General features: G+C 43.1%; 2 protein-coding genes across 3 annotated transcripts; both read right to left on the bottom strand.

Moving 5' to 3' along the window:
• Positions 1 to 1,107: 1,107 nt before the first annotated feature.
• Positions 1,108 to 3,869, bottom strand: tmem238l (transmembrane protein 238 like). Its single transcript, XM_084371199.1, has one exon. The coding sequence runs from the start codon at positions 3,858 to 3,860 to the stop codon at positions 3,324 to 3,326; it is 537 nt and encodes a 178-aa protein (XP_084227325.1). The 5' UTR covers positions 3,861 to 3,869; the 3' UTR covers positions 1,108 to 3,323.
• A 1,945-nt stretch (positions 3,870 to 5,814) lies between these two features.
• Positions 5,815 to 9,924, bottom strand: pirt (phosphoinositide interacting regulator of transient receptor potential channels). Of its 2 annotated transcripts, XM_084370489.1 has the most exons (3): positions 9,877 to 9,924; positions 8,563 to 8,689; positions 5,815 to 6,800 (listed from the first exon to the last, which is right to left on the bottom strand). In XM_084370489.1, exon 3 carries the CDS (start codon positions 6,779 to 6,781, stop codon positions 6,374 to 6,376), a length of 408 nt encoding a protein of 135 aa, XP_084226615.1. In that variant the 5' UTR covers positions 6,782 to 6,800; positions 8,563 to 8,689; positions 9,877 to 9,924; the 3' UTR covers positions 5,815 to 6,373. The 2 variants fall into 2 exon arrangements, with proteins under 2 accessions (XP_084226615.1, XP_084226616.1); XM_084370490.1 differs by lacking the exons at positions 8,563 to 8,689; positions 9,877 to 9,924 and adding an exon at positions 8,312 to 8,385.
• Between the last annotated feature and the right edge of the window lie 272 nt (positions 9,925 to 10,196).

The following is a 10,196-nucleotide window of genomic DNA, read 5'->3' as shown; positions in this document are numbered from 1 at the left end:
TTCATTCCTGTGCAGGACCGACTTGTTTTGCACCTCTCATGACATTAATGCGACACATCAACCCCATTGTCTGTAACCCGTGTGGCAGATTTATGCACATATATTTCACAATCAGCCGCCATCGAGCCCAGCGTCGTCACAGCGATAAGCCTGGGATAATTAATTGGGACCCCCCTGAGATCTCTGTGTTCGGCTAATGAAACCAACGTGCATCTTTTTAGCAGCTTTACCAGCCTGTCAGAGCTTCCTCTTTCACTCCTCTCCCACCGAGTTCAGAGATTTTTTACCCCTGGAAGTATATTTACCCTTTTTATATTTATCTTGGGAGCAGCTCTGCAGGGTGGATACGCTGCATTCAAGCGCTCCCTAAATATTTAACAGTCCACGGTTCATGCACCGCGACAATAACGACACCTATTGTGAAGCGACTGTCACAAAGAGGAAATGCACGTAATGGAAACTTCTCTCCGAGGACCTTGTTTGACCTGTTAATCTGCCACTATTTGTCTCTGCTCCGCCGCTTTTGACTTACTGTCCTGCCCTCCCGGAGCCGGTGTACACAGCGGAGATGAATTTTTATTTACTGTAACTTTGTCCGGGAGTTTGATTAAAGTGCATTAAGCTGTCAGTCAAGGCTCGCTCTGCAGAGCTGTGACATTTGCATAAGGCGTGAGACCAATGTGTGGATCACTGGTTGAGACTCTGTAGTCATCTCGGTGGATACACAGTCCCCACGTCACATGATCCTCTGCTGAAGGCTTTCAGGTTTGTTTAACCAACACTACACCGCAGAGAGAAACCAGTCGGACCAGTGTTTGTGTTGCTTTGACAGCAAATCAAAGAGGAGCATGACTTGACTGTTTTCAGTCCAGTAGCAGCTAAAACGAGCGTAAAATATGTTAAATGTCTGAGGAACATGTGTGAGTATAAACAAATGTGAAATGAGGAACATTTCCTCTGAAAACTGGAGGTTTGTTCCGGCCTTCATGAACCACCGAGGACACAGAAGTCGTGTATTTAGATATTTTGTAACTGCAAAGACACTGTATGTTTATCACTGAGGTTGTAGTTTAAAGTGGTCAGAGGTGTTTCTAATATTTTGTCCACCCTATTTACAGACCTGAGAGAGGCAGAATATTAGAAACGTCGTCCACTGAGACGAATTATCACCTTTCAACGTCAAAAATAAGCTTCGTAAAAGCAGAAATCATGGCAGAGCTGTTGTGTTGGATCACATTACTGTGTACGTCTACTCGAAATAAGGGAAGTGACCGCTGAGTGTTAATCAATACGCTCCTGCAACAACAACAACAAGAAGAAAACAAACAAATAAAAAAGACTGATTGGCTTTGGGCCAAAAATGCTGTTGGTCCTTATTGATTGATTCAAATGTTCGTCTCATTCTCTGTGTGAGTATTTAGAAGACGTGAATTAACTTGATTAAGTATAATTTTATTGATTTGATTAAAAAAAACACAAATCTAACCTGAAATAATTAAAGGTCCACAAGCTTTGAATAATTAAAGTGTTGACTTCAGGTCCACCGTGCTTCAGTGGTGAGCAGAATATTAATCAACACGTTTAAAAATTAATTAAATGACCAGAAACCACTTGGTGAACGTGGACACGCTCTGGTGACTGAACCGGTTCTGCTCAAGATTCTTGGTGCTACGAGGTGAACCAGCCCGTGTTTCCCACGACCTGAACAATATGACACGCCCACTTTAAGTCAAGGAAAAACTGCTATTACCAGTTTATTTAAGGTCCAAATGCTCCAACTGGTAACTGGAACAGAACCAGTTCAACATGGAGTGGAGAAGTCTGGTCTGACATTTGGAAATAAAGTGCACATAAAAATACAAGAAGACAGTCGAATAAATAAAATAAAAATACAGAATTATGATGTAATATGGGAGAAAATTGAAGGACTTTTCCTCAACTGCTCCGTTTATTTACTTGTTTGTCTGAATGTCTGCTGGTCTTTGAAAGCTCCCAAACAAAAATTGACAAAGTGTCTCACGTCTCTCAGATCGTCTAAATTACATTTCATTCACCATTATTTCATTAAGTGAGTAATCTGCCAAGTATTTACACGATTAATCGAACAAGTCGATAAATTGTCCAAAAGAAAAGCTCATCACAGTGTCCCCGCTCATCCCGATGCGACGTCTTCAGACCGCTTCATTTGTCCGACCAACAGTCCAGCAAATCCTCACATTTAAAAGAAGCTGGAACAATGTTTGACATGTTTTTGCTTGGAAAAATGACTTAAAACGATAAAACCCTGATGATCGAAGCAGCTGACAGCGCTCCCGTAGCCCAGTTTCACATGTGTTGCTCTGCTGCTGCGCTCCGACTCAACCCTCAGTAGGTCACAACGAATTGAGATTGATTAATTGAGAGTGCACCAAATGAACTGTGGCTCGTTATGACCTAAAAATAAAACCAGATTCTCTTTTTTTAGGAAACGTCCCTCTGAAATCACAGACCTGCGACATAAAAATAACAGAAATGTTGAGACCTTTGACCCCCTGGCTATAAATATCATTTTTTAAAGGAGCAGTACGTCGTTTTGAGGACGACACTATAAGATCTTCACTGACTGATTTTTTTTTCCTCCTCCCTAAATAAACAAACTCTATTTGTTTTCACGACAGAATAAACAAACTGAGCTTAAAGGACAACACACTTTCATGCTGTTTTGCTTTGTTTACATGTGGCGGACCCTGCCACCTTTCTAACTCCAAACAGTGTTGTGTGGACCTTATTTTCCTCTGAGAACAGCTCGTTTATTCACTTATGGAAAAAATAAATATGACATCCAGTGGAGAAGTTTTTCACTATCGATGTCCAAGTCACATCCTTACAGGGGACAAAATGAAAGTTTTAACGATGTAATTTTAGACTTTTTTTCAGCTTAAGTTACAGATAAGTTAAGTTTTTATGACGGACAAATTTAGCAGAAGCTACAGGGAGGATTTAAAACCCGTGGTCTCAACCTCCGTAGTCTACATGAGGCGTGTTCTTGACCAGGAGAGCTACTTATCTGCCACATGTTGTTCATCCAACCTCGTAACGTTACTTGATGAAGGCTCGATGACCAAAACATGGTGTAAAAAAAAAACCCCCAAACATTCATCCTGGCTCTCCACTGGACGTCTTCTGGATGTGTTAGCTCAGTGTGTCGTCACCTCTGACTCCAAAACTACATAGTGCACCTTTAAAAGAGGAATAAAGTGTCAGTGTGTGAAGCATCCTCCTTCATATGAGTCTCTCCTGCAGCTGTCACACATTAGACCGTGTTTTAGATGAAGGTACCCAGTTCAGATGTCTAGTTTTTCTTCTCTCTCTGCCTCCACCGTCTTCTCCTCCGAGTCCAGACTGTCATCATACCCTTCGTTGTGGTAGGCCGTGGACTTGCCCCACGTCACCCGGCTGGCTTTACGCGCAGGTGAGCCCACCTGGCTGTGGCACTCCTCGTCCCTGACGCATCTCTCGCGGTCCTCTCTCCGCTTCAGCTTCTGGCTCAACCTCTCGGAGAGCTTCCTGGCCAACTGCGCGATGCTGCTCGTCTTCTTCAGGCCGTCGTCCTCCGACACCGGGACGTTGCCCACGTACCACATGAGCCAGCAGCCCAGGCTGAAGAAGACGACGAGCGCGCCGGTGTAGATCAAGAAGTCTCCGTAGAAGCGGCCGTCGACGCGCAGGTTGGCGAAAATCCCGACGAAGAGGAGGATCAGACCGACCACATCAAACGCGACGGCCATGAGGAACAAAGGCACACAGCCTCCGATACACCTGAGCATCTGCATGCTGGACACATCACCGTGCAGCTGCTGGATAACGGGAGGATGCCTCATGTATGTGCGTTACCTGAGCTGAGGCACCTGGAGAGCAACGCCCCACCTCACAGAGGAGACAAACAGGGTGGTTCCTCACTGCGCACACTGTCACCTGAACACACACCTGAGCACACACTGACTGCAGGCAGCAGCAGGTAGTTCAATAAAAAAAAACCTTTAAGTCACGATGCAAATAAAAGCAGAGCTGCAGGACGTTTTAACATCTGATTTGACTTTCAAATGTGGATATTCATGCGCACAGAGATGATCCAGCCTCAGCGTGACGCAGGTAGTCTGTGTTTTTATTATACACCAGTTTGTATTTATCACAGGAGCCATCACATGTTGAAGTTGAACCACTTAATGTCAGATTTTTATCCCCACTTCCTCCTTCTCGTGTAGATATCACGAGCCTGACAGGTGATTGTTATGTTACCTGGAAGTCTTCGGCCTGTCTGAGTGGATTCACCTTCATGACCTTTTCAGACAGGGAAGGTCACACAGCACGTTTATTTGTCAGGGCCGATGCTGATTACTGGAAATCGAGGAGACTGATTTCCATTTGAAGTAAAAATTCAAATCTTTGTGTACAATTTACTGAAGTTCTGCTCTTGAGTACATTTTTCCAGGTACTTTACTTGAGTATTTTCCATTTGCTGCTACTTTATACTTCCTCTCCACGACATTTATTTGATATATTCAGTCACTAGTTACTTTGTAATTTCAGTTTCAATAGTCTACCGCTATTAAAAACAAAACATGTGAAGATTAAAGTACATTTTTATTAGAAATAAAATAAAATCAACACATATAAAGGAAAATATAGGCAACACCTACATCTAAAGGGAGGCGCGACATGGATTTTTTTCAGCCGATACGATAATTGATAATTATCTGACTCTCGTGGCCGATACCGATAAAATAACCGATAATAGAAACCAACATTTTTAAGAAAGGCTCAGACGTGGTGAGCAAAGATGGTTTAATTGATATTTCACAGCTGAGATAAGATTTTATGATCAAACTTGAAGACTTTTCCCCTCGTGTCCCTCAAAACGTCCACACCGGTGACGACGTGCGGCTCATGTCTACATTACGTGGCTCTACACAGGTTCAGCAGACGATTTTACCTAAATGTTGTTGTTCTTAGATAAAACAACTATTGGAGATGTTTTTAAGAACCGGTTTGCTTCTTCACGGGAATGAAAGCCACCGTGGCGTCACGTCATTCAGTCACTGTACACGTCATCAGTTTCCCAGCAGTGAAAATCATTTGTTTATTCTCCCGTGGACGAGTCAGAACTGGCTACAGTAGCTCTGGTCTTTAAAAAAGGCGGTCAGAAGTGATTTTAATTGGTTCCCAGCCCCTGACATAAGCGGTTCAGTGTTGGTGCCACTCTGGAACCAGTCTTCCTGGCCGAGAGCTGTTGAAACGAGTAGGAGCCGGCTCTGAACCAGCACCTGAACTGCCTAAGCATGGACAAGTTTGTGACAGGACTGACGTTCTGCATCAAAAACAAAGACGAGCAGATACGATGAGGCAGATCTCACCCTCGGCTTCACCGGTAAAAATGGCGAGTCATGAAGAGAAACCACAGGAACAGCAGGAAAAAGTTTGGGAACCACCGAGTTAAGATTTTTGATTTGGAGGATTCACAAATCTAAAATGTTTTAATTTGTTTTAAAAGACACCACAACAACTGAAGTGTGCAGACATTTTCACACACAGTTGTCATCCTGATTATGTAGATAATGATTAGTTAACTGAAGCTAATGAAGGCGATTTAAATTTAAGATTACAAGCAGTCATGTGATCAGCTCAGTATTGATTATAGCTGCTTTAAATACAGTCCTGCAGGTCAGAGTCGTGCACTGTCAGAGGCTGAGAATACCCCTTTTCATGTGCATTACAGACTCTGCTTCTGAAGGGGTTAATTAGAAATTTCCGGCCCCATAATATTTAAATCCTATGAAAATGTGCTTTCAGGTCGCAGCAGTCAAATTGTTTTTCCTTTTACATACATTTGAGGATGAACGCACTCGGATTCAAAGTGACTCGGTTCCACATTAAGGACTTCAGCAGGCGCAGGAGACAAAGCAAAGCGGGAACTGACAATTATAAGCTCTCACAACCTTTAATTATTCATGAATTGGCATATACTGTACCACCACACAGCATTAGGAAGTCCCCCTCGTCCACTCCACCCTCATAAATATTCACGAGGACAGTTTGCTTTCTAGTAACCTCGCTAAATTGTGTGTGAATAATTGCATTTCATTGTTGTCCTTCGAGCTCTCACCTTCTTGGTCGTCGGCTTCGCGGGTTATGGATGCAAAATGTTGTCATGCACGCTTTGAGACTGAGATAAGTGCTTAGTGTCGTCAATCCTGGTAAATCAGAGAATAAACATTAATGTCACCACGCGGAGTCTTTTGAGTAATTAGCTTCCACAGAGGCTCCCATGCTGCAAAAGGATCATTTCAATCCAGTCCAAGTGTCTCAGGTCTGAACAGGAAGTGTTGTTGCATCGTCACAGGTTGAACATCGGTTGCCTGTAGTAACTGGGTACCTTCTTCCTCTTAGCCCTCTTCTTGTTCTCCTTGGTGATGGGGATCAGGACCACGCCCACCACGAACACCATCAGCCCGATGGACAGCAGGGCCGGTCCCAGGATGTTGGTGACCTTCTTGCAGTGGCCGGCGAAGTACAGGCCGCTGATGATGATGCCGCACGCCAGGAAGCTGCCCCCGGTGGACATGATGTGGATGGGGAACCAGTAGACTTCGCTTCTCTTTTCAGGGACCTCCGTGGTCCAGAGGGACTCGCTGCGGGACAGGCTGAACACGGTGCTCTCGGTGCGGCTCGGCGGCGTCAGCTGGTCCCTGGACTCGGAGAGGGTGCACTCTCCCAGGGGGATGTTCTCTGGGCTGCCCGGCATGGCCTCCAGGGTGACTCCTCTGTGGGGGGAACAATCAGTCTGTGAGGGGAGACGTGTCTCTCTGAGGCCGTTTTATCCATAACATGATATATAATGTGCGATATACGTCACAAAAACTGTGATCAGGAAGCCACTTCACAGGCAAAGTTCATTATCTGCCCCCCTGCCGGGCTGATGGAAAGTCAGATGAGGAAAACATTTGTGGAGCTTCATTACAAAACAGCCTGGCAGCGCTCTCCTCAACAACTGACATCCCAAAACTAAAACATAAAATGGCTCCACGCAGCTCGCACGACTTAATTCGATTCTCTGGAAGCCCCGAGATCCCAAATTGATTTTAAAAAAAAGAAAATTTTCACCCACGTGCATGCTAACGCCTGTAGCCGAGCAGCTACAGCGAAGAGTTCAGCTTTTAAAAAGGTTGTGAATAATGAAAGACGAGCTGTATGGAGCCATTTTATGTTTGTTTTTTTTTCCTCCCAGTTGTTTTTTTATCTTTTAAAACATTTTGCTGTGAAGCTCCAGGATGAAGAAATATCACCGGACTTTCCTGCAGCGTGGGGGCGAGGAGATAATGAGTGAACCCTTCAATTTTGGGTGAACTGTTCCTTTAATCATCCCGATGCTTAAAGGACAAAAGCATTTCAAAAATGGAATTCGTAAATCATTAAAAATTAGATTTTTCAACTATCAGCATGATGGAAAAAACACATTTTCTCTCTCATAACAACAGGTGGTGTAAAGTAACTAAGTACATTTACTCAAGTACGGTACCCAACTGGAGTAAATCCATTTTATGCTTCATTCCAGAGAGAATTACTGTCCCTCATGTGACTCTTTACTACATTTATTTGATGAATTGAGTCATTAGTGACTCTGCAGCTTCAAATAATCAATACTTGACATTATTGACAGATAAGATTTGACCTTATTATTATAAAATGAGCTGCGCAGCAGTATGGAAAGCTCTGACATTAACATCATACATGCATTAATCAATCAAATTATATATAATATTATTGTGTTTTGTGTTTTATTCTTTATTCTTAAGACTTTTATTCTTTTAAGTGCTTAAAAAATATTTTGTTCCTAATATTTTTTAAAGCCAATAATAATACAAAATAATAATAGAAATATGTATTTTTTCCATAACTGAACAAACAAGCTGTTATCAGAGGAAAAATAAGAACACTGTTTAAAGCCAGAAAGGTGGCAGGGTCCGCCACATATAAACAACAAGTAAAACAGTATAAATTGTTTTGTCCTTTAAGATCAGTTTGTTTATTCAGTCAAGAAAACAAAGAGAGTTTGATTATTTAGTTTGTTAAGGCAGAAAAAAAAAGAAAAATAAGTCAATAAAGATTTTAAAATGTCTTCTCCAAAACTACACAAGTGCACCTTTAATCGTAACACTGTGTTGGTGCTACTCTTACTTCAGTAAATGATCTGAGCGCGTCTTCCTCTCCAGCTCCAAACATAAACTGTTGTTATTTCCACAAAGCAGATATAAACATGGAGACGAGCACCTACCTTCAAATCACAATCAAGTGTCTTTGTCTGTATTTTTGAAGAATCAACAACAAGTTTAAAATCTCTCAATCATCAGAGAACGTCCAGAAATCTGAAGGAGAAGCCGAAGGAAAAATTTCCGCCCACTGTCCGACCAGAGAAACCAGTAAAAAACGCAGTGCTACAGATCCCACACTGAACAACCACCTAACCCACCCTCGTGCGCTATCTCCACCTCCTTCGAGACAAAACTGTGACCACCATCTCCTTACCATCATCTACCATCGCAGCCTCTCAGTCCTGATGTTGCGTCCAGGGCGAGGAGCTCGCCTTCCGGTCCCCAGAGGACATCCATAGATCCCCACCAAAAAAAGCACTCAGGCCGAAACCTCCAGCCGTCTGTGAAAAAAACGATTTGAGAAAAAGTTTTAGTTTCAAAATGCCTGAAATGTTCCAGGACTTCTGGACAATGAGAGGAAAAAAAAAAAAAGATCTGCCTCAATTTGTGGCTGGAAGTCTTTGCACACAAAGAGAAGCAGGGCAGGACAGCAGCTAGGAAATGGCTCTCTGTTATAGCCGGATTGATGTAGCAAAGCAATCACCCATACACAGACTTTCCAATACAGCCTGATATGTCGGTACAGTATTGATCCCAAAGTACCCTGGAGCAATTATCTGCAAGTTGTAGTTTTATCTGCTGAACATGAGATCAATGCGGCATAATTAACCCCCAGAAAAATGGAGGAAATCAAACAGATGTTTGGTGGAATTTAGGATTTATGTCTCCGTCCTGTCAGGAGGGACTGAACGAGGAGATGTTTCTGCAATCTGACACTCCTGCCTCCATCAAACAGCCCCTGATATCACGCTTTGTGTTTGTGTGTCTGACACCGTGTCAGTGCGTGACCATTGATCTGAACCTGAGCCCCACTCTTTAACACAGTTACACTGTGCAGAGGGCTCGTGGAGGCTCTCGCTCCTCCTGCGTAGTAAACACAGGAGCTTCCTGCCGTCTCTCATTACTGAAGTCATCTGTTTTAAAAACGCACCATCCTGCGGTGATGTGATGGAAACCTGTCAGCGCCTGCAACGAGCCGCTCCGGCCAACAGAGGGCAGTACTGACATGTGTCTTCACGTGTGGGGCAAACGACTGGTATCTCAGTGTTGCTGTATCATTAACTTTTAGTGAAATATTTCATAGCAGGATAAGCTAATGAATCGCTTAATTCGGTATATTTGTAATTACCTTCAGCTCCAGTTCTCTCTGGATGAAAGTCTTTTATTTTGCAGCCACATGTGGGAAATTAATCAGCCGCTCCGTGTAATGTGCTACAGTATCTTGCGATTATGATGCGCTTAATTCTCCTTAATGGTCCATTTAAAGCGGGTTGTGTCCCGTTCACTCGATCATACTCGTCTGAGGGTATTTTAACACCGCTGAAGGATGAGGCGGAGACGCAGGCCTCCATTTAACTGTGTTTGATCAAGATGTTTGGTTCAAGATTATAAACCCATTTAAGCAGTTTAAGCAACATGCAGAGGAACAGTTCACCCAAAAATGAAAACTCAGGCATTATCCACTCACCTTCATGCTGATGGAAAGTCAGTCAGTCAGTTCAACGCTGCAGCGCTGTTTCACTGTGAAGCTCCAGGAGTGAACATGGAGGTGAGGAGATGATGACAGTATTTTTTTTTAGTTTTTGAAGGAACTGTTCCTTTAAGTGTGGCCCGTGTGCATTTAAGGGTTAACTTGAAGTACAATTCTTTGAGGAACTGACGTGTTGATGGACATAACCGCTCATTCATTTGTGACATTTAATGCTGTTGTTTATGTGATAATATATTTTAAGATTTTTGTTGAACAAAACAATTTCTCAACATGAGATCAGGCTCTCAGATATCGTG

Source organism: Pagrus pagrus (assembly GCF_965226575.1).
Source record: "Pagrus pagrus genome assembly, chromosome: 13".
NCBI lineage: Eukaryota > Metazoa > Chordata > Actinopteri > Spariformes > Sparidae > Pagrus > Pagrus pagrus.
The sequence above is the reverse complement of the archived record's forward strand: the minus strand, read 5'-3'. Positions and strand labels throughout refer to the sequence as shown.